The following is a 24,455-nucleotide window of genomic DNA, read 5'->3' as shown; positions in this document are numbered from 1 at the left end:
TCTCAAAAAGGAGGCCAAAATGAAGGAAGTTCATGTAATGTGTCCAACAGTTCCCAGTTGGTAAAGTAAGATAGAAAACAGGCAACGAAAGGTTATCTTACTATTCTCTAAGAATGTGTTCTGAGGACTGATCAACTGATTCTGAAAGATCATTGTAGAAACAACTAGATAATTAAGCAATTAAAGAAAGGCACATCTTCGTGAAATTTAATGAATGACACTTTGGGAAACCACCAGTCTCTGGGATGGCAAATGGATCGCTGTACTCTCCCGGGTCTAACAGCAAGACCACTGCCTGCTTTGTTCAGTGCTGTGTCCTTAGTGTCAGAGTATCTTTAATAAGGAGTGAATGAATGAATTAAAGAAGAGATAAATAAATGAAGGAAGGAACAGGCGAGTGACTGACCACAGCGCTCTCTCTTGCCTAGTTCAGACTGGGTTCTTATGGCCTCAGGACTCTACATATATCAACTGTCTATCCAAAGTCTATTCACTGAGGCAGATAAGAAAAACAGAAAAATCCATACTTCTATTTGCCAACTTTGGTCCATATTTATTTCAATTTTAAAGAGGGTTGGAAGGGAAGGAGAAAGATACTAGAATAACTGGTAAATACTCATCATTTTGGTTTATAATAAAAAAAATTTAAACTGCTGAAGTTTTAATGTAGCTTTGGTGTTGAAAGACAAATTTTGAGCTACCAGGATAATCAAAAAATGTTTTTTCCTAACACTGGAATATCAGAGTAAGAAACTGTAATAAGAAAGAAACATGCTTTTTATAATAAAGTGGAGCATAAAAAATTTGAAGCTCTGCCTAACCACAACTTTCAGAATCATTATAACAGTGCTAACACTTTTCAAAATTCTAAGTCTAACTTAGAGCAAATTCATACTTCAAATAAACCTAGAGCTTAGTGGCTAAGTCACATAAACTTTCTATATTTTTATATTTGTAAATTTCATTTTTTTATGATTTAAACAGATGGGTGGTCTTAAGACTTTCATCTCAGAAAATAAAATTTAAAACCACCCTGTAATTTCCAAGCACATGTATATTCCAGTATAGTTTTTCCCATAAAATATCAGATACATGATATACACAAAATCAGGTCAGAGAGATGGCTCGAAGGATTTAACAAAAGCCTACTATGCATGAGGCCTGGGTTCAAGCCCCCAAACCACATAGTACCTTAAGCATTGCCAGAAGTGACCCCACAAACACTGATTAGCCCCTGAGCAGTGCTGGGTGAAGCGGACACACACACACACACACACACACACACACACACACGCGCACACACACAAAGATTCACATTTTCAGTGTTCAAGGTACATTACCAAAGTCTACATACCGCACAGCTCTCACTGTTATCAGTTCTGTGAGGCAAAATGAAAGACAAAGGATCCAAATTTCTACACTCTGAGGGAGTCTGGGTTGTATTTTTACAACTTGTTAGCACAATGAAGAAGTGAGTTGGAACTAGAATTTCTTGACCACGGATGACTTTTCTGTTTCTGTAAATATGACAATAAGTATGTTAGGAAAGAATGATCTCAGAAAGAAATATTTTAGAAGAGCATCTGTTTCACACAATGCAGCTTAAAACAAAAGTCAAGTCAAAATAATTAAATGTATTGTAAAAAGTTAGTAATTATAATAAGTCAATGTACACCAAAACATTTAGAAGACAGGACCCGGAACAGTAGTATAGGGGGTGTCCTGCATTAGAATGCCATAATGCCTGGGTTCGAGATCCCCAGCACCCCATGTGGTCCACTGAGTCAGCCAGGAGTACAGAGTCTTAAGTGCAGAGACAGAAGCTGGCCTTGAGCACCACTGGGTGTGTCCCCAAACAAAAATAAAAGAGGAAAGAAAGAAGACAAGCACAGTCCAAACATATTTCACTTCCTATGGTAATGAATTGAGTGTAGAATTTTGTAAATTCATCTGCATACACTGGAATAATAGAAACACTAAGTAAGAGTAAAGATCATTTGTGAACACCTACAATCCATGTTGTAAATTGTCACTGACAGTCTTGTAAAATCTGTGCAGATGTCAGGGAACATGGACAGAAAACTAGTTTGGAGCTTGTTTGTTTGTTTGTGGCCACACCCACCTTTGCTCAGGGATTACTTCCGGCCCTGGGCTCAGGCATCACTCCTGCTGGTGCTGGACTCACTGGATTATCAGGCTAGTGCCTTGCCCCCTGACCTTTCCAGCCACTGGTTCAGGGCTTTTTAGTACAGCTCCTTCAGAGGAGCCAAGCTGCTAGACAGATTCTCTGTTGTCACTGGCTTTTCTTTCCTACCTTGGTAACTTCATTCTCTTCAGTAGCCCCGTATTCTCAAAGCAGAACCCTTACCGAATTTCCATATTTCTTTTGGTCTCAAAGCTCTAGACTTATTTATTTTGCAACCTTTCTAGTTGAACTATTGGAATCGTTTTCTACCATAATCTCATGTGGAACTGTAACAAATACACTGACTGAAACAGAGGAATCTGGTTGAATCTGTACACTGTAAGTTCTCTTTGGGCGGGGAGGGAATGAGAAGGAGAAGAGAGCTGTAGAAGGGACTGAACCCAGGGTCTCATGCACCCTGCAAGACACCGATGCATACAAGACACCCATGTACGACATGCAGCCTGCTACCGAGCTCCATCCCCAGCCCTAACGTTGTCTTCCCAATCCATTTTGTGATTTAGCCAGAACTGTGTGGAACCTTATGCTTCCAGGAACATAGAAAAACAAATGGGACTGGTGGAGAGAGGCAAACAGGGTTAGGTTGCTAGAGGGGAGTTTGGGGAGATAAGAAGACACTGGCGAAGGGATTCATGTAGAAACACTGTATGCCTGAACCCACCCATGAATAATTCTGTAATCTCAAAGTGAGTAAATAAAATTTAAAAAGACGAAAAAAAAAAAAGAAAATGTTATTTTACAAATGAATCTGGTCATACACATGTATAAGACAGAATAATTAAATCAGCCCATAGGAGAATTCTAAAATAAAACTGAATCTCAGCAGAAACTTGAAATTGGTTTCCTTTTACTTACAGACTTAAATAAAAAAAAAAATTGCTTCCCCAAACCTTGCAATTACCATTTTAATCAAGAGCAACCAGTGTGGGAGAGACAGCATCGTATAAAGGAGTACATGCTTTGCATGCAAAAGTCCTGAATTCAACTCCCAGCACCACTTAGTACCCTCCTCTACCCACCCTCCCCACCTCCCAAGCACTGAGCCAAATGCATTTGAGCACTGCCAAGTACAACCGCAAAAAAAAGGGAAAAAGCTGCCAATTTATACAATGTTTTCTATTTTTCCTTCATAAAACAGTAACTATCTATCATTCCCCTTTGGCTAGGGTTGGGTGAAAGCTGTGATTATGCTTAGTACCCACACTTGGAGTATACTGCTTTACTTTAATACTTTGGGTGCCTTTAGTCATAGCACATGGCCATTAACCTTTTAGCTTGAAACTATGATGGTATCTTCATTAGTCACACACAGAAATTTTAAACACTGATGTTACCTTCTTAACATCTGACAGAGTTCAGCACTGAAACTGTGGTCTAGAATTACCCATTGAAATAGAGAAAAAAAAAAAAAATGGGGCTGGAGCAATAGCACAGCGGGTAGGGCGTTTGCCTTGCTTGTGGCCAACCCAGGTTCGATTCCCAGCATCCCATATGGTCCCCGGAGCACCGCCAGGGGTAATTCCTGAGTGCAGAGTTAGGAGTAACCCCTGTGCATCGCTGGGTGTGACCCAAAAAGAAAAAAAAAAAGAAGAAATAGAGAAAAAAAATCCTACTTTCATTTTTGTTTCTGTTTTCTTTTATAAATTTTATGGAGGCACTGTGATTTACAAAGTTATTCATTGTTGGAATATTTCCCCTTTTCCAGCTGCCTTCTGGACTTTTGTCACAGAAACCTTTTGTCACAGAAACCTAGCTGATCTTTGACCCGCAGATCTAAGGTGCTAGCCAGGCTTGACTTGACATTGTAGATTCCAGGCTCTGGCTCAGCCTAGTCTTTGGGATGTAAATTTCAGGTGCTGTCTAGTTTGTAATTGACATGTAGATTTCTTGCTGCAGCCCAGCCTGGTCTTTGGGATGTAAATCCGAGTGCTTTCAGCCCAAAGAGGGCTTCCGTTTTGATTTTGTATCTTCTTTGGGGGGGGGGGGGCCGGATCCATGGGGCAGATCCACCGGGAAAGTTTGAAGATTGAATAAACGGTAACTAATCAGCAACCAGCTTGGTCCTTGTTCTTCCTTCGCCTGTCCTTGACCGGCCGTCCCGATCCAGTCCACACACTGCGGTTCCAGAGCACCGAACGCGGGTGGTGAGACAGAGCTGCCCGGAGAGCCCGCGAGTGCACTCGCCCCTCGGCGAGCTTTAGTTTTTTACAATTCATGACTGAGTTTCAGGCATACAATGTCCCAATACCAATCTTTTTAGCAGTGTCCACTTCCCTCCAACTATGTCCCCAGAGAAACATAACTTTGATCTAAAAAAATATTATACTTAACACCAAGCAAAGCTTATAAATTAACTGTATATTCTGAAGTGCTTTCAGAGTAAATGGAAATCTTGTACATAAATATGACCAGCACCAGAGAGAAAAGCTTTTGCCAATTTAACTTGATAGGTAATAACATTTGATGGCTATTTTTGAGAGTAAATAAAATATGCGCTTACTGCTTCAGGATCTCTGCAGAATCATAACGTCCATCATAATCAAAGTCAAACACAGGACCGCTGACAACATTGATGCCATTTCTTTCCTGAGCGTACTTTTGTAGCAGGGTGCCATGGAAGTACTGCCATATAACTGAAACAAGAAGACAGTATGGTTTCAAAAGGACAAGGTGTCGTGAACCCAGTGAAATATATCAGCCCCAGGATTAAACTTCGTTTGTAATAACTATAAAGTCATTTGACTCTGTCTTAATGTGAGAACAAAGATATATTATTCAGCTGATTGGCAAATGCTCATTTCAACTGTTTTAAGAATCCCTGAACATGTGCATCATCGTGAACTTGTCATCATATATTATTATTATATTATAAATATCACAAACACAAACAAGGCATGGTATTTAGCTTTACTCTTAATATCAGAAGTCTCATTAAAATTATTCACAAATATTCCAGACATAAATGACAGTAAGAATCTCCTTACATGCTGTATGTTTTGAAGTTCCATGTCATGTTAAGTACAAAATATCAATTTATTCTTATACATCAAAGACTCATTTAACAAAGATGTAAAATCTATGTATTCTAAACTCCAAAACAATAATCAAGATCTTCCAAATGGTAAAATGAGGGAAACAGACTTTAAAAAAAAATTAAATGTTATAATTATAATTTTTGCCTTTTGGGGTCACACCCGGCAATGCTCAGGGATTAATCCTGGCTCTGCACTCAAGAATTACTTCTGAAAGTGCTCGGGGGATTATATGGGATACTGGAGAATCGAACCTGGGTTGGCCGCATGCAAGGCACCCACCCTCTCCTCTGTACTATCACTCCAGCCCCGGAAACAGACTTTAGGTCAATAAATGCATTAGTATACAATACATTACTTGGATAACCTAAGAAACAGCATTGATTTTTTTTTCTGTCCCCAAACTTCATACACAAGAATAACAGATAATAAAATATACATATACACAAGCATGCACATACATGTATTCTATAAGTTTAATACTATAAAATGTTTGTGTACTTGTATTACTAAAGTAAAACAAATCTTAAAGTAACTGAAATTCAGTCACTTAATTTAAACATACATAAGAAATTCATAAGAATTATAAAATATAGATTAAACTATTTTTTACCTTGAAAACTCTGGTACATTGGTACTATATTAGTAGTAAGCAATGCTTCAGAATAGATTTTATTAGACACTTTATTTAGTTCTGCAAAGAAAAAAAGAGAAGAATTCTTTTCTCGCCACAAATAACATTAGACATTACAGTGGGTAAGGCACTAGTCTTGAATGTGATAGATACGGTTTCAATGCCCGGCACTACATATGGTCTTTTAAACCCTGCCAGGAGTGACCCCTGAGTGCAGAGACAGGGGTGAACTCTGACCACCACCAGATGTGGGAGGGGAAGGAAGGAAGGAAGGAAGGAAGGAAGGAAGGAAGGAAGGAAGGAAGGAAGGAAGGAAGGAAGGAAGGAAGGAAGGAAGGAAGGAAGGAAGGAAGGAAGGAAGGAAGGAAGGAAGGAAGGAAGGAAGGAAGGAAGGAAGGAGAGAGAAAAAGAAAGAAAGGAAAAGGAAAAGAAAGCAAGAAAGGGAAAGAGAAAGAAACAGTGAAAGAGAAAGGAAAGAGAAAGAAAGAAAGAAAGAAAGAAAGAAAGAAAGAAAGAAAGAAAGAAAGAAAGAAAGAAAGAAAGAAAGAAAGAAAGAAAGAAAGAAAGAAGAAAAGAAATTAGCCAGTTATCATTTTAAACCTGTTGTTTTTTTATATTTTATAATATAAGGTACTAAACATGTTTAGATAGTGTCTTCTTTTAGATTTGTTTGGGAACTTGCCCAGCAGTCCCAGGGCTTACTCCTGTCTTTGTGCTAAGGTGTCACTCCTGCAGTGCTCCAGGGACCATATGGCACCGAACCCGGGTTGGCCACATGCAGGATAAGTACCCTACCCACTGTCCTATCTCTCCAACCCCTACAACAAATTGCTCAAAAATATATATATAAAAACTATTGGACTTGGAACTATCTAACAGGGGCTGCCGTGCATGTGATTGATCCAGGTTTGATCCCCAACAGTGCCTATGGTCCCCCAGCCACTGACAAGAGAGATCCCTGAGTGCAGAGTCAACAGGTTAAGCCCATGAGCACAGCCAGGCAGGACCCAAATACATAAATATAAACAAATAAAAACGGTAATGAGAAGGGCCCCGAGTTAAACACATTCAAACTCTATTTGCCATTTCAGGTAAAGTGGATTGTGTTCACAATCTTTGTTCCTTAAACTCCTTTACAGTGGAAAGGGGGAAAAAATGTCTGGCTTCAAAGCAACACCTATTATCCAGAAAAAACATCACAGGATGTCTGCCTTGAGATGCTGCAAAAGGTTTCTTTGTGTGAATTTTCGGTTTGGATCTGGTTTATTTTTATAATGCCAGGGCCAAGCTCTGACGTCAGGCTCTTACTTGGGGAGCGGATTGGATGGAGAGGATATGACAACACCTAGATTGCTGACTTTTCCCATGTTAAAACTGGCCTCAAAATGTCTGTTCTTTAACGTTCTACATTTTATCCACTTTAGCAAATAGTACCCTTAGCTTTCCCCTCCAAAAATAACCATTCCATACAGGCATGGGGTTAGTGAAAGGACAAGCACTTAAGACTCTACTCTATTTTTTTTTTACCCATTATATTCCATTTTAAATTAAGAAGTGCTATTTTCTTCCAAAGAGCCATAACACATCTTTCTAACCTCTCTGAGTTTTCTCAAATTCTGTTCAAAATAAATGCAGGAAAATGAAAACTATCCTGGCTACAGCCTCAATACTGAATAGGTCTCCTTCCAAACAGTAACAAATGGTTTCTAAAATTCAAGATTTATATGCTTTGAAACTTTCTCTGCTTACTTCTTATCCTGGATTTTCATCAATAAATAGGCAAGGTGATATACACCGCCCCTATAATGTATGGCAGAAAAAAGAAAAAGGAAGAGAGGAAACAGGTAAGAGAAAGTGAGAAACTTACGTGGTGGAGAGAGGAATCCATAATTCAGTTTAGTGTTGCTTTTATAAAATGAACATTTATGGACAGGAATAAAAGAAATTCGAGGATCCTGGTAAAAACAGTTGGAAAAATTTTCTGTAGAGAAAGTGTCCTAAAGTACAAAATGAGAAAAAAAAAACATGAAGCATACAAAGAAAAGGGAGATTGATTTATAAACAGCTAAAGGTAAACAACATCACAAAATTATGATGCTCCTCTTATTTACTCATGTTCTTCCCATTTTTCTACTGGTATATTATCTATTTTTTCTAATTGTGCAAAAACTTGCAATATTAAAGACATCAATCATTTGTCACTAATATACAACCAACTTTTTACTATGCTATGCTAATTTTGCCAATGTTTTTTTCTTTATTCAATTTTAAACTCATGTAAAGTGAAATACTGATCTTTAAAGATCTGAATCTATATTTCATATGGAACTATACAGACTACAGTTGGAAAGGTAAAAACTCCCTAAATGTCAAGAGAATATAAAAACTTCAGAAGTAGTGGTGCTGGTCATTTATAAAGCTCTGGCTTTATAAGAAAACTTGAAAATTCAAACAAAATTATGCAATAATAACTATATGTATATAAGGGACAAAGCAACAATAAAAATAGTGAGGCCAATGAAACAAAGGATAGACTTATAAAGGCAACTAAATAAACTTAAATTGGGGACCACACCTGGTGGTGCTCAGAGGTTATTCCTAGCTCTCTGCTCAGGAATCACTCCTTGGCAGTGCTCGTGCTCAGGGGACCATATGAAATGCCAGGGTTCAAGCCCACGTTAGTTGCGTGCAGGGTGAGCATCTTACCTGCTGTACTATTGCTGAACCCAGCTTTAGTTTTTATTTTTAAATTTTGTTCAAGTAACACTGGTTTATAACATCACACAGATTTCAACCATGCAGCATAATTTCACCTCTGTATATGCTACATTTTCACACCCACTGAAAGTCTGGTTTCCATCCTCCACCACAAAAGTCACTCCTCCTTATACCTTTTGCCAACCCCCAATTCCTCTGGGTGAACACCCTTCTGATCACATAAGCTAGGAGTTTGTTTTGGTTTAATTTGCTATATATTTTTTTGGAAGTTCTTTATTTTTTTTAATTTATTCTTTTATTGAATCACCATGTGGAAAGTTACAAAGCTTTGATGTTTAAGTCTCTGTTATACAATGCTCGAACACCCCTCCCTTCACCAGTGCACATATTCCACCACAAAGAATCACAGTATATTTTGTCTGTTTAGCTTTTCAGGTGTCCAGCTTTGTATCTTGACCTGTGTATATGAGGATCCCCTGAGAGTCTAGTTGCCATCTACCACCATTCAAAAATGTATTTTTAAAATCCAACAATTGAACTCAGACAAGCCCTTTCAATTTTCTTTTCCATCCTTTAGGGCATCCTCCAACTTGTCAGATGCTTTCTGTTTCCGAAAAATCTGGTCCGTCTAGTTTAAGCCTTCATTCAGTTCCATGTATGATCTCAAAATCATCTCCAACCACCTTTCTTTGTTTCAAGGCCTATCTCTTTTCTTTTTCCCTCACAATACCCCATGGAAAGGGCTTAAGGGGAGAGGTGGGCTTCATTCCTTGCAGAAAACCCATCACTAATGCAGGAGAAGAAATGTTCTCTGCGTACAGAGTCATATCGCTTGCTAGCGGCATAAGCTGGAACCTAATTTTTTTCGACACTTACACTCAGCCATCTTCTAATTTGGGAACTGATTACAGAGCCAAGAGCAACAGTGAGAAAGTATGCTTCGAAGTTCTGCTTAATAAGTTGAAACAATGACTTATAGTTAAAGACGTGACAGATACTTGCATTTCTGTCGACAGTGTAGGATGTCCAAAGAGGCATGAGGATGTCGTGGCTGTAAGCACTCACAAATTGGTGCTGGTAGAGAAGACAGACGCTGCTCTTCTTCTGGAGGACTCTAGGCCTTCCATAGGGCAAAGCCCCATGCTTGAGGCTCTTCTCTTGGGTTATATGGGGAAAATGAAACAATCACTTAAATGTACTGAGTATGTATTATATTATGATATATAACGATAAACTTATTAAACCTTTCTTCTACTTAGCCCTACTGAGGATATATTAGAGTATTTTGGAGAGAGAGTCCTAGCACTCCCCAGAGGCCCTGAAGCCATTCCTGGCAATTCTCAATCTGGCATTGTGAGTTTGATAGTTCAGTGCTTGGGTCCAAATATGCAGTGCTGCTTGGACCTAACGGTGCTTGCTACTGGGACCACTCATGGTGGTGCTGTCAGGAGAACTACACCCAGTAATGCTTGGGGACCTTGCAGTGTCATGGATCAAAACCTGGACCTGTGAATGGGAGGTAAGTGCTCTAGAACTATGTTTGCAGACTCTGAAAAATTATGTTAACTATAAAAAATAGGGCTGGAGCAATAGCACAGCAGGTAGGGCATTTGCCTTGCACGCGGTCAACCCAAGTTCGATTCCCAGCATCCCATATGGTCCCCTGAGCACCGCCAGGAGTAACTCCTGAGTGCAAAGCCAGGAATAATCCCTGTGCATTGCCAGGTATGACCCCAAAAGATAATAATAATAATATTAATAATATAGCAATTAAGAAAACAAAAGGATGCACTTTAGTATTTTTTTCTATGAAGCTTCTCAAAGATTAATGGATTATCAAAATACAAGAGGATGCTACATAAGATGACTAGCAATGTAAGCAATTAGGACTTAAAGGATATTAGCAAAATTTTGCTAACAGATGAGGTCAGGTACATTCAAGGTCATATAGCTATAGGCTCAAAATTCTGTAACATGATTTACAGAATTTACAGAATAAGCACTTAAAGCGTACTCTTCAAGACATTGCATAAATTCTTTTCTTAGATAATATACTCAGCAAAACCAAATTTCCAAACTAAAATTTTAAGTTTGGAATATTTTTGGGGATATGATTAATTAAATGAAACTATACCAGTATATAAATATTCATTATTATTTTTCCAAGTGTCCAGTATTTTAGAAAATCCTTTACTTATAGTCTCTAAATTAATTCCTACATGAGAATTAAGATTACCCACCATTTTGCAGATGAAAACATAGACATTTATAGGGTTTAAACATTCTTTTCCAAAAATAGACAATTTCTAAGCTCATATTTATACTGAGACCCACTCAATTTCAAAAGTGCTATCCTTTACCACAACACTTGCAACCTTGGGACCATCAAAGATTTCTCTAATCTAATAGAATAATTTTATACACAAGTTGAGAATGTTGACAAATTTATCTTTTTTCTTCAGACAAGAAAAACTGTCAAAGAACTTGAGGATCAGAGACTGCATCAGTGTAACAGTAAACACTCAAGTTACAACTAAATTATTCCACGAGGTTTCTCATATATTTATTTTATTCAATGGTTAGAAAGAAATATCTTTTGATGAATTGATTTGTCCTTTCTTAAAATCAAAAACCAAGTAAGAGAGTTGTCCATAATAGGAACTTTAAATAAACCTATCATAGGAACTACTGCACACTTTTAAAAATCTGTAAATTTCAAAAGACCTCCATTATGTTCATAAAGAGTAATGCAGATTCCGTTAACTCTATTACACACAGTTTCCACTGCAAATATCCCTTCTTTGTTTAATGACTGACAATCAAGACTGGTAAGAGAAGAGATCCGCTCCATAAGGTGACCTTCCATGACTCCCTAAACTCTACTGGTCAGTCTACCTAATGCCAGAAATCCAATTCTGTGTCTCCGATTACTGAGAAAAAGCCTGCGTCTACGTTAGAAACTCGAAAGGCCTTACCTTCTGTCATAGTCAGATTCAACTGGCTCTGAAAATCCATACTTGGCGAAACCTAAAAAGTTAATCATATTAATTTTAAGCATTGAGAGACGTTTTAATTTTACAACACATAGTATCTATAGCTTAATTATTCCATCAGAGAACAAGATAACACTTTAAATCATCTGAGGCATAATTGTGAATAGATTTTTAAAAAATCTCTTTTTTTCTCTTTCATTATTTGCATATAGGAAAGCTGGGGGCTTTAGGGTACTGATTTTATAATCTGCCACTGTACTATGCAAGCTTATTGTTTCAAGGAGCTTTTTGTGAGTTGTTTTTTTTTTTAAATATAAAGAGGACAGGATAACAACATTGTTAGCATAAGCACACTACTAATCAAAAATTAAGAATTGTTCTTTTGTAATTCGTTTCCTATACTTCAGTCTTTATGTAAGTGTAAAATGAAATGAAATTTTAAAAAAAATCAACAGCTTTTGGGGCTGGAGCGATAGTACAGAGAGTAGGGCATTTGCCTTGCACACGGCCGACCCAGGTTCGATTCCCAGCATCCCATATGGTGCCCTGAGCACCACCAGGAGTGATTCCTGAGTGCAGAGCCAGGAGTAAGCCCTGTGCATTGCCGAATGTAACCCAAAAAGAAAAAAAAATCAACAGCTTTTGACATTATCATCTTACGAACACTATCAAAAATTTTTAATTTGTTTTTTGGGGGCCATGCTTAGCAGGGTTTAGGAGTTACTCCTGGTTCCGCACTCAAGGATCCCTTTTAGAGGGGCTCCAGGGACCACATGGGGTGCTGGGGATCAAAATTAGGTAGGCGTGTGCAAGGCAAGCGCCCTTCCCATTGTACCATTGCCCTGGCTCCATCATCACCTATTTTTTACTTTCTTACAACTGTATGTTAACAATGCAATATATCCTTTTCTGATATTAAAAATTGATATTTTCTCCCTAAATTTAAGTAAGCTTGGAGGTGTGCTATAGAAGTAAGCTTGTAGCTAATTCATAATTGTGACTTCACTTAGGATTAATAACAGAGCTTCCTTCACATTAAGGATGTTTTAGAATCCTGCCAGACTTTTACCAGTGTATCAAAGGATAAATACAAAAGTGGAAATGCAAAAACTAGGTAGAAGAGAAAGAGCCATAAAAGATCTGCCTGTGACATTAGAGTCAAGCATAAATTTTATTCCTACATACAAACTTTAATTTTATAATTACTTCTACAGCAGAGGATGTGCTATGTAGAGGGTGCACAACTTCCTGGTGCAGCTTACCGAGGGATCGCATGAGCAGCCAAGATTATCTCTGGAGGTTCCTATGAAGGGGCACTGGTCCAGGGGGTGGGGCTCACTGGGATGTTCCGGGATGTAAACAGGTGTTTTCAGAAGGTGGTTAAGACTTCCATGAGTTCCATTATTAGAAGCTGGTGTCAAATTCAGCAGATCTGCATAATTTCAAGAATACTAATGAGTTATTCAGGAGTTTCAAAATTAAATGGTAGACTTATCCCATAATTTCTATTTTTGCCTAAAAACAAATTGAAGGACCAGAGAGCTAATATGGGGGTTAATAAGGTGACCCCAAGTCAATCCCCAGCACTCTATGTAATCCTCTGAGCAACAGCAAGAATAGTCCATGAGTACAGAATCAGGAATAAGCATACGAACTGCTGGGTTCATCATCAAATAAACAAAACCAAATCTATTAAAACTCTTTGCGCTTTAAGACAAAAGCGTAAAACTCTCCTGAATTTTAAGCATTTATAACTGCCATACTTTTTTTTCTTAAGGGCAGGTTCACAGGCTCACACCCAGCAGTTCTCAAGGCTTACTCCTGGCTCTGTACTCAGGGATTACTCCTACTAGGGTTCCTTGGGGACCATACAGCTGCTAAGGAATGAACTAGAACTAGGGTAGGCCTTGTGCAAGACAAGCCTCCTACCTTCTGGATTATCTCTCCAGCTCCAGCTCCCATTAATCTTCCTGGAAACACTGATATGTATGCTAAACTACTTAAATAAGTCTTCTTAATTTTATGTGTGTGATAACTGAGTACACCTTAAGTGCTTATAATATGCTAAACACTGGGCTAATGTGTTGCTATTAATCTCCAACACAATTCAATAAATTCTTGTCAGTATTTAGTAGATAAACAATCAAAGTGACTTATTCAGGTTTCAAACCTAACACAAAAACCTAATTCAAAACCAGCTTTGTCTGAGTTTATTTATCTATCCTGTATTCTTACCAGGAAAAGAAAGTAACATTTTAAACCCAACTTTTAATAAATATATGCTTTCTTGTTTATAAATGCCTGATTTAAAAAGAAATAAAAGACCAATTTTCAACCATAAAAGTACTAATTAAGAAGATAAAGAGTAAACCAAAAATATTCAAAAAGATTCTCTTCTGTATCTACAACCTTGGCATCCAATTATTCCTATTATCCAATGTTCCGTCAATTCTGTCCACATTTCACAAATCCCACGCACTTTTCATTGACTAGAGTTATAGCATGATTAAACACACAGTAATCAGACTGTACATTCTAATTTTTTTCAATGACTTTGGGTCATAAAGAAAATTATTAAAAATCTAAGGGCCCATTATGCCTCACCTTCATCTCCAAAAGATGGGCGGCATGAAACCACTTTTGATAACCCACTCTTGCTCTGTGTCCAGAAGGAATGAAAGTTTCTTGGTCATACTTACCACACATTAAATTATAGACTTCAATATTTTCAAAGGCATCAACTTCAATGCCATGCTTGAATCCAGGTCCATAGCCAATAAAGAGGGCCTACAATGAGCAGAGAGGAAACATTTATTAACTTTTTTTGGGGGGGGATCACACCCAGCGATGCACAGGGGTCACTCTTGGCTCTGCACTCAGGAATTACCCCTGGCGGACCATATGGGATAATAGGAATCGAACCTGGGTCGGCCGCGTGCAAGGCAAACACCCTATCTGCTATCCTATCCAGCCCAATTCACTTTTAGATATGTATGCAGCTGACAAAGAAACTGATCTTGTATTACTCACACTGTGCATACATAAAAAAAATATGTCAAGGGAGGAAATTTTGTTTTGAGTGGGGCAACACCTGGTGGTGCTCAAGGCTTACTTTTAGCTCCAGGATTATTCTTTTTTGTTCTGTTTTTGTTTGGGGGCCACATCTGGTGATACTCAGGAGTTACTCCTGGTTCATGCACTTAGGAATCACTCTTGGGGATGCTCAGGAAACCGTATAGACTGCTGGATATTGAATCTGCATTGACCATGTGCAAAGCAAGCACCTAACTCACTGTACTATCTCTCTAGCCCCTCAGGGATCACTCTTGGGGACTCTGGGGACCATATGGGACACTGGGGGATCAAACCTGGGTCAGCAGCATGCAAGGCAAGGCCCTTATCGACTGTACTATCTGCCTGGCCCATGGGGAGAAATCTTATGCCCGTTGCACACTGTATGATTTTTCAAGGCTCCTGTTGCATTTAATTTAAGGACATGAAGGATATTTCCCCTCACTTCATCACTATTTCTGATCTGACAATCAGAATAGAAACGATAAAATCTTTTATTTTAATCTTTGAAAGGAGATCACAATCTCACCCTACCTACCTCGCACAAGGAATGGGAGATTAAATTAGAGAATTGTGTTTTATATTTAAAAAAAATTTGAAGTATTAGTATAAATGCAAATCACTTTATTATTTAGAATATAAGTAGGAAAAGATATTCACTTATTCAAATGCTAGCTTTCTTTTACTGTGAGGCAATAATCTAAATTGAGAATACATAGGTATAAATCATTTAGTATAAGTCATACATCACAAGTTCATGAAACTTCAATACAAAATTTAACAACTTTATTAATTTAAACATTCAAACTATTAGAAGTTTTTAACACAACAACTAGGCAAGAAAGTCATATTAAGCAAATCCAGCTGAAAAAGAATAAAACCATTACTATTTGCAGATGACAAGCTTCTTAGAAAATCCTAAAGACGCTACCAGAAAGCTCCTAAAAATCCTAAATCCATACAATGAAATAGTAGGCTACAAAACAAATGCAAAATTTGTGGTGTTTCCTTATTCTTTTCTTGTGTTCTGGGGCGATATACCCAACAGTGCTCAGGGATTACTCCTGACTGCACTCAGGAATTACTCCTGACAGTGTTCAGAGGGCCATACTGTAGGACACTAGGGATTGAACCCAGAATTGCCATGTATAAGGCAAGCTCCTTATCCGCTATATTATCACTGGCTTCTGTGGTGTTTCTAAATGCAAATAATAAAATTGGGGGGAGAAATTTTGAGAGAGAAAGGAGAGAGAGGGAGAGGCAGAGAATCCAATTCACAACTGTGCCTTCAAATGTCAAGTATCTGAGAATAAACCAAACAAAGTGAGACTTATATAAATAAAACTGTAATTCACTATTTTTTTAAAAAAGGAAATTGAAAAACATTTCTCATTCATGGATTGGAAGGATTAACATTCTTAAAATGACCATCCTGCACAAGGCATTGCACAAACTCTATACGGTGTTTCCATAAAAGACTCATAAGATGCTTCAAATATTGCTAAAATTTATATAAAATTCACAAACTCTGCCAAATATCCAAAGAAATATTGGGAAAACAGAAGATGACTTTTCTTCCCCTAACTTAAAATTACACTATAAAGCTGTAATAACCTAAACAATGTGGTATTCATATAAAGGCAGACAGGCCAATGAAATAGAACTGAGTCTAGAAACAAACTTTCAAATATATAGACAGCCATTCTTAAAGGATCTAGGGGTATGGACTAGAGTAAGGTCAACCTCAAGTATATAGACAGGGTCTAGGGATATGGATTAGAGCAAGGTATATCTCAAATATATAGACAGTTCATCTTAAAGGGTCTAGGGGTATGAACTAGAGGAAGGTAAACCTCCTCAACAGTGCTGGGGAAACTGGCTAACCACATGAAAAAAGATAAATCTGGATCTCCATGTCACATCATAGACAAAAGTTAATTCAAAATAGATTAAAGAATTTGATACTAGACCTGAATCCATTAGGATGCATCAAGGAATATATGGACAGAAATCTATGTAATACTGGTTCCAGAGGCATTTTCAAAGACAATGCCATTAGCCAACCAAATTGAAGCAAAAATAAACAAATGGTTCTACATCAAATTAGAAAATGTCTGTATCTCAAAAGAAATAATGACTAGATTAAGAAAATATCCCACAGACTGGGAGAAAACATCTCCTCACCGCAAACCTGACAAAGGATATTATATCTAGATCATCTAGATCTATCAAGCTTTGTAAAACTTAACAAAGAAATAACTACATCAAAAAATGGGGTGAAGAACTGGACCCATCCTCATAGAAGACATACTGATGGCCAATAATTATATGAAAAGGTATTATTCCATCACTTGTTACCAGGGAAATATAACTCGAAATAACAATGAGATTTCACCTTACACCAGTGAGACTGACAAACACTGAATAAGTGCTGGTAGGGTATGGGGAAAGGAATCCTCAACCACTGTTGGTGGAACAGTTGTCTGACTCAGCCTCTATGGAAAACAGGGTGGGGACCTCTAGAAAAATTAAGAATTGGGCTTCCATCTGACCCAGCAATTCTACTTCTTTGTTTGTTTCTGGACCATACTTGGAGGTACTCAAGGACTCACTCCTGGCTCTGCACACAGGGATCACTCCTCATGGCAGTCTCAGGGGACCATATGGGGTGCCGGGGGTGCCATGTCTGAACCCGGTCAGACATGTTCAAGGCCACTGCACTACCCAACTGTACTATCTCTCTGACCCCACATTCTATTTTGTGGCATCTATCCCAAAATGACATTTCACAAAGACATTTGCAATCCTATGTTTTTGCAGAACTTTTCACAACAGCCAAGATGGGGAAACAACCCGAATGCCCCAGAAAAGATAAGTAGATTTTTTTAAAGTAATATATATATATACATATATATTCAATTTTAATTATATACATAATTTATATTTTTTAAAAGGATGAGCAAAAATACGATTTATATGTATAAGTTTATATATAAATTACATATATAAATTTATATATATATTAAGTTTATATAGGTAGGAGGTATTTTCTCCCAGTCTATGGGATATTTTCTTAATCTAGTCATTATTTCTTTTGAGATACAGAAGTTTCCTAATGGAATGTAGGACCATTTGTTTATTTTTGCTTCAGTTTGGCTGGCCAATTTCATATATATAAAGTATATATAAGTTAAGTTTATATATATAAATTTTATACACATTTAATTTTATAATAGATATATAGATATAATTAACCTTAGCTTTAAGGAAAAATCCTGCAATTCTGTTGCATATACATGCAACCAGAAGAGATCACATGGAATGAAGTCAGAGGGAGAAGGACAAAAATAGAATGATCCCTCTCATATGTTGAATATAAAGAAACAGTATGAAAATACAAAATGGACTACGTTAATAGCCCCTGAATGTGTAAAGCAGGAGGGTGGAAGGATGGGACAGGATGAGCAGGATGCTAGCTGGCACTATGCCAGAAACACTACTATTAACAGTACTGTACATCACAGTCTAAATTAAAAAATACAAAACCCCACAAATGCTTCATTACATATATATATATACATATATATATATACTACATATTTAAAGCTCATTCAACACATGTAATGAACCTTATTTTTATTTAAATATGGGCTCACCCCTGAAGCGATATGTATGTGCTCTATCACTGGAGTTATTACCCTGGCCCACTCACTGATTATATTCTTAAGTCTCAGACCTTAAGTGAGTCTTCCTCTGAATATATACTGTTATTGCTTTATTGTATAGTATCTACTCACTTGCATATTTGAAAATCCATTGTCAGAGCCGTGAAATCCTCCTCCACAATATTTTCTCTCTGTAGGATTCCTAATTTTGACATGATTGGTATTAATAATATAAAGTTCAACCATAAAGCAAAATTGATAACCATGCATTATTTACATTAATAAGGAATAAGTAGCCATTCTCTTTTAAAAAAAAACCAGCTGTTTTATTAAATAAAAACAAGCAAAAGGTGGTCTCTTGGAATAGCCAGAGGCGAACTTTTGATTTGCAGACAAAGCAGCTCTACATTACAGAAGAAGAAACCCACGAGAGCATGGTTCTGAACCTTGACTGAGTTTTTTACCAAAACCCTGGTGATTTCATTTTTCTCTTGCTTTCAATTGTGTCATGCTGGATAATTTATAAAAAAAACAGATGGATTTACTCAAAAGAAATTCTGGTCATAACTGATACTATACGCTAATTTTCCCATGGGAGCAAGAACTGTTCTTTCACTTTTCATCTCTCCTTAGGAGCAAGTGCGATATTCGAGAGTGCTAGGCACTCTTATTTTGGGCGGGACACACCTGGTGGTGCCTAGGGACCACTCCTGGCAGTGCTTAGGGAATCAAACAGTGCCAGGGACCAAACGGGGCCTCTCACATGCAAATTTTCACAAGCTTAAGCTTTCTGAGCTCTTTCTCCAGCACCGCATTCTTCTACACCATCTCTCTCAGAGCAGGTGATACAGTACAAACACCTCAAGGTGCTGGAAGCGCCCAGGAGAGCAGTAGCAGCCTCCGACAGAGTCAAAGGGTGTGTATGCCTTGTTAGTTTCGAGATGGTAAATTTCCAGAGGGATGTTAAGGGTTTTTTTTGTTGTTGTTTATTTCTCTGAAAGGGGGGAAGTGTGGACAGAAGTCTGGGAACGTCTGTAATCTAAACACTGAAAGTGAAGCTCTTAATCGCAGGCCAGAGCGAAAGTACCACAGGGAGGGCGTTTACTTTGCTCTGCCTGGGTTTGGTCCCTGGCGCCTCATATGGTCCCCTAGCACCAACAGGAGTAATTCCTGAGTGCAGAGGCAGATGACCACTGAGCATCACTAGGTATGAGCCTAAATAAATAAATAAACAAATAAATAAAAAGAGTTCTTAATTACAATAAAGATACTGCAGTTTTGCTGACTAAACTTTGGCTCAGTGCGCAGGTTTCGTATGCCATGGTATTTATTTTATGTTCTTTGCAATCACCAAAAACATATTAAAGAGGGTTGGAAAGATAGATAGGTAGCACAGGGGTGATGGGACACGCCTTGAATGTGGCTGATGCAGTGCAGCACCTGAATATCACTTGTACCCCTGAGAGCCCTGGAGGTATTTCCGCTATGGCCCTGGAGGCTCTGCTCCGTGTTGGGTGGCGAGGTCTTTGCCATCCCCACAGACCTGAGCAGCGGGTCTCCCTCCAGGGCTGCACTGGGTGATATTCAGGAACTTCAATAGCCACATTCAAGGCATGCACCTTCACCTCCATGCTGTCTTCCCGCCCTTTCTAACCCTTCTGGTGATTGCAAGAAGCAGATGTAACAAATACCATATCAACCCCCCCCCAAAAAAACAAAAAACTTTTAAGGATCAACATCACTGTCTGGCTGTCTGAAAGAGAACCTGTGTCCCTACACTCACAATAAAAGGCTAATAGTAAAGTTCTGATATACTGGCAATATTAACTTTGCTGAGCATATCAATCACACGAGGTTCATTGATAGATTAGGATAATGAGAATGGAGAAACAACTCAGCTTCATGATGAAGGTGACTGCTCTTTATTAAAAAGAGTTTTTGCCAATTTTTTGCTGGCATCTTAGGGTATCATTAGATGTACAGAAGAGCTACCATGTCAAGTGGTAATATAAATATGGAGCATTAAGAAAAGGTAACGATAACTGTGCACAAAGTGCTGGTTCCTATTTACGGGGGCTTCCCTGACACCAGATTTTTCAGTGTACAGAGACACTTTTTATTATTGTTGTTGTTACATCTATGAAAAGGAGAGCTTTTCATCTAGCAGGTGGGGATACTTTCAAGCATTCTGCAATGCGTAAGACAGCAAAGAATGATTTGATCCAAAATGTCACTAGGCCAAGTTTGAGAAACTCTGAACGAGGGTGAAGAGAACAATTTATGTACCATGTATGTAGCAACACTTTTGAAAGGGGCTCAATAGTTATCCTGAATTACTAATAGATCAAGCGAATTATTGTATTATATTATATCAGAACTTACAATGCAAGTTGCCACTGGGGGTCCATATAGAACGTCAAGGGCTCAATCCTCTCACTTTTGGCAAAGTGTAAACGCTTAGGTAAGAAATATTTCAAGTAAGGTTTGAAATGCTGGTTTGGTTCCCGGCACTGAAACGGTAGAAGAAAAAAATCTTTATTTTGTAATCCCTTAAGTGTAAACTTCTCTTAAAATTGCTTTCAATCTCAAATGAAATATTTCCCATACTTTATCAGCATTTTCTGTACATCATGCATGCAAAAATAAGAAAGTTCTTTTGAAAGTACTGTCATGCAAATTCTTAAAGACTTTCAAACCTAGGTTTATTAAGCTTATCATTCAAGAACTTTAATAAGTATAGAATGCTTAAACATTGGCTCAGATACTCAAAAATTCTAATCCTGCAATCACAAGAGAAAATACTGAAACTTCTCCCAAAATATATATCCTATAAATGCAACTAAAAAATAAAGATACTCACAGAAAGATTCCTGGCAATGCTTTCATAATTAACTGAAGGGAAAAAATAATAAGAATTAATAATTGATAGTATGCTATAATTATATATAAAAATAACCCCCCAATATAGATTAGACTCAAGCTATATTTAAATACCATAGTAGATGCCAATATTTCATTTATGATTTACATGAAATAATTATTTAGGATATTTCCATGACCATGAGCTTATATTGTGTCATATTATTAAGTGAAAAGGCAAGTTACAGAGCAACTATTGATTCCTCTGTTTATTCATACCTTCCAATTCAACCATATGATGACTTATCCATTAACCTGTTAATACATCTGCCATCTGTTCATTCCTACAAATATCATCCACCCATCTACCTATCTATATCCAGCATGACTTTACTGCATGCTTTTATAAATAAAATTGTGGGGCTGGAGCGATAGTACAGTGGATGGGGCATTTGTCTTGCATCAGCTGGGCTGGGTTCGATCCCTGGCATCCCATACTAAGTCCTTCCAGGAGTAACCCCTATGCATTACTGGATGTGACCCAAAAAGCAAAAAAAGAAAGAAAGAAAGAGAAAAGAAAGAAAGAAAGAAAGAAAGAAAGAAAGAAAGAAAGAAAGAAAGAAAGAAAGAAAGAAAGAAAGAAAGAAAGAAAGAAAGAAAGAGAGGATTATATCATCTGTAAACAGCTTTATAATTAGGCTTGATTTGAAAAAAGAATATTTTTAAAAGACTGCCAATCTGGGTTCACATGTGATTAAAAAAAAAACTGCAAAACTTCTTTCTTTAAAAAAGGCATGCTTACTTTGGGAGGAAGGATGTTTTAGAAAAGGTGTTTTGGAATCCAGGAATCATGGCTTTAACCATGTTGACATGCCTCTCTTCAAAATTGATAATTTTAAAATATCTATAACTGGTTTTTCATCATCATTGAAAGTTGAAAAACTAAGGCTGAACTTTGCTCTAGTTTTTTCCTTGTGTTTTTTTTTTCACCCCTAGCACAAGTTATCTTGAAACTAATATATGTAAAATACACACTACAACATAATATTATACTAAGCTCATCAAATAAAAGAGCTTAGCTGTGAGTAACAACTTAGATAAGTGGTTCAGCTTGTCATCTCACATACAGTTCATAAAATCCCTCTGGCTATGGAAGAACTGCACTGGAGATTTTAATCATAAAAAGGAAATTAACTTTAGTCATCCTGCTCTCATTTAGAAATAGACAGATTTATAGAAATGTACTTTAATAGTGAATAAGATAAAATTACTTTCAAAGTTTGCACAGAGAGGTACTCACAGGAATAGTATTTATCTGGGACATCAGAAGGTCGCAAACGAGCTGCAGGTCCATAGATAACTTTAATATTTTTAACATCTCCCAGGTATTTATTCAGATACACATATTTCTTACAACTGCCTTGTTCCATTCCTAGGAGGGGAAAATAAAATCTCATTTTCTTCATGTTGCAATATTAATCAAAATTTGACTAGGTCTTACTACATTTTCTTTCACTTCTAGAATTTAATTCAATATACTTATGCTTAGACCTTCTCTAAATCGAACATCTGATAGGTAAGAGAGAATTTCAACATTATTTACTATTGCAACTTATTCAGAATCTTTTCCTTCAAGGTTCAAGTTCAAGGTTTTCTGTTATTTCAATTCTTTATTTAGATACTCTTAATGTATTTATGTCAATGAGGAGGAATGTCTTATCACAGAATTAGATTAGATAATGAAAGTCAAGGTACTTTCCTTAAATCAACCAGAACATGAACAAGAGAGTACAAAGCTCTCTTTTATTCAGGACTGGAGCTTCTTTAGGATAAAACTTCCTAGTACTATTTCTAGATAGAGGCTTTAGAAATTTTTTCTGAAGCAAACAACAATAAAAACAAAAATAATCATTTTGAGGCCAGAGAGACATTGCTCCAGATAAGGACCCTGCCTTGTACATGGCCTATCCAAGTTCAATCCCAGCATCCCATTGACTCGACTGAGCCCTGCCAGGAGTAATTCCTGAGTATTGCTGGGTGTGGTCCTCAAACAAAAACAAAACAAAACAAAACAAACTATGTTATTGTATAGCTCTATGGCTTCATACAAACATATATTTTAAAAATTGTAGCAATGTGAAAATATTACCAAAATTAGAATATACTGCCTCTAAAGCTGTGCGTATATCATACTAAAGAAAATGGAAAAGGAACATCAAAATTGTTCAAATGAAATGTAAGAGAGAAGTTTACCTAAAATTTCATGTTGAAAGAAAAGCTTCAGCTATCTGAGTTCCTGAGGCAAGTCTTTCCCAAATGTGAAAATCTGTTATATTGTAGTTGACAGGCTAAATTTTTAGGTTTTTCTGAGTTCTATGCTTTAACTGAACTTTCTATTTCATTTTCTCTTAATGACTTCATAAAAGAAACTAAAAATTCAGCTTGAACAGAGAGATAGTACAGTGGATAAGACACTTGCCTTGCATGCAGCAGACCCAGCTTTGATCCACTCACCAGAGATAGTTCCCAGAGCCCCACCAAGGGTGAACACAGAGCCAGAAGTAAGGCCTGAGCACAGTCAAGAGCGGCCCCACCCTCCACCCCCAAAAAGAAAAAAAATTAAGTTTGGGAGAAAAATAAATACAATAATAATCACTTAAACTTTGAGGGCAACATTTAAAATAAAGTTAAAGATGCGAATTCAAACTACCATGATCTGAAATAAGGATGAGGTTCAGGCATTTATGCAAGTTCAGCTCTTTTAGACCATCCATCAGCATGCCAACCATGTTGTCAACCCTCTGCAATGCTCTGATGACCTAAGGAAGAAACACAGTTCCATGTAATGCATTCCATACTAAAGGCTACTTCTTTGCAACACTCTCTCTCTCTGTTCAAGAAGAACGCCAATGGATGCAACTGTCAGGATTCACACCAGACTAAGACAAGTCAGAATACATAATACAACTGCTGACGATTAACAATTGAGGGGGAGAGAGGGCCAAGTTCCACATAGTCTCAGTACTAGGTCCTGCAAATAACATTAGCTGACCTGATAACTCCCTCCCTGAAGTTCAGAATGGTACCGTTTAAATTAGACATGCTTTCATTCAAACTAGCAATAGTCCAGTCAGTGTCTGGCTAGAATCTAATATACTCTAAAAGTTCATTTTCTAAGTCCATTTCTTCTAACAGTTTCTGGTCATTTAAATGTTTACTATGTAAATGCTTCCAAATTTTCAAACTATAAAGTTAGTCACGAGATACTTTTAAAAA

At 37.4% G+C, this 24,455-nt stretch overlaps 1 protein-coding gene across 1 annotated transcript in view; it reads right to left on the bottom strand.

The window, feature by feature from the left end:
• ENPP1 (ectonucleotide pyrophosphatase/phosphodiesterase 1) overlaps positions 1-24,455 on the bottom strand; it is an 86,204-nt gene that overhangs the window by 3,682 nt on the left and 58,067 nt on the right. Inside the window, exons 12-24 of the mRNA XM_055136174.1 lie at positions 23,890-23,998; positions 22,480-22,611; positions 21,181-21,212; positions 20,703-20,830; positions 18,453-18,522; positions 14,283-14,370; positions 12,846-13,015; positions 11,566-11,617; positions 9,593-9,747; positions 7,740-7,869; positions 5,852-5,932; positions 4,707-4,839; positions 1,355-1,517 (exon numbers count right to left, since the gene is read on the bottom strand). Coding sequence (XP_054992149.1) covers positions 1,355-1,517; positions 4,707-4,839; positions 5,852-5,932; positions 7,740-7,869; positions 9,593-9,747; positions 11,566-11,617; positions 12,846-13,015; positions 14,283-14,370; positions 18,453-18,522; positions 20,703-20,830; positions 21,181-21,212; positions 22,480-22,611; positions 23,890-23,998 — 1,443 coding nt within the window. The remainder of the gene's footprint in view (positions 1-1,354; positions 1,518-4,706; positions 4,840-5,851; positions 5,933-7,739; positions 7,870-9,592; positions 9,748-11,565; positions 11,618-12,845; positions 13,016-14,282; positions 14,371-18,452; positions 18,523-20,702; positions 20,831-21,180; positions 21,213-22,479; positions 22,612-23,889; positions 23,999-24,455) is intronic.

This window comes from Sorex araneus, chromosome 4 (genome assembly GCF_027595985.1).
Source record: "Sorex araneus isolate mSorAra2 chromosome 4, mSorAra2.pri, whole genome shotgun sequence".
Classification (NCBI taxonomy): domain Eukaryota; kingdom Metazoa; phylum Chordata; class Mammalia; order Eulipotyphla; family Soricidae; genus Sorex; species Sorex araneus.
Note: the sequence above shows the minus strand (reverse complement) of the source record. Positions and strands in the feature narration are given on the sequence as shown.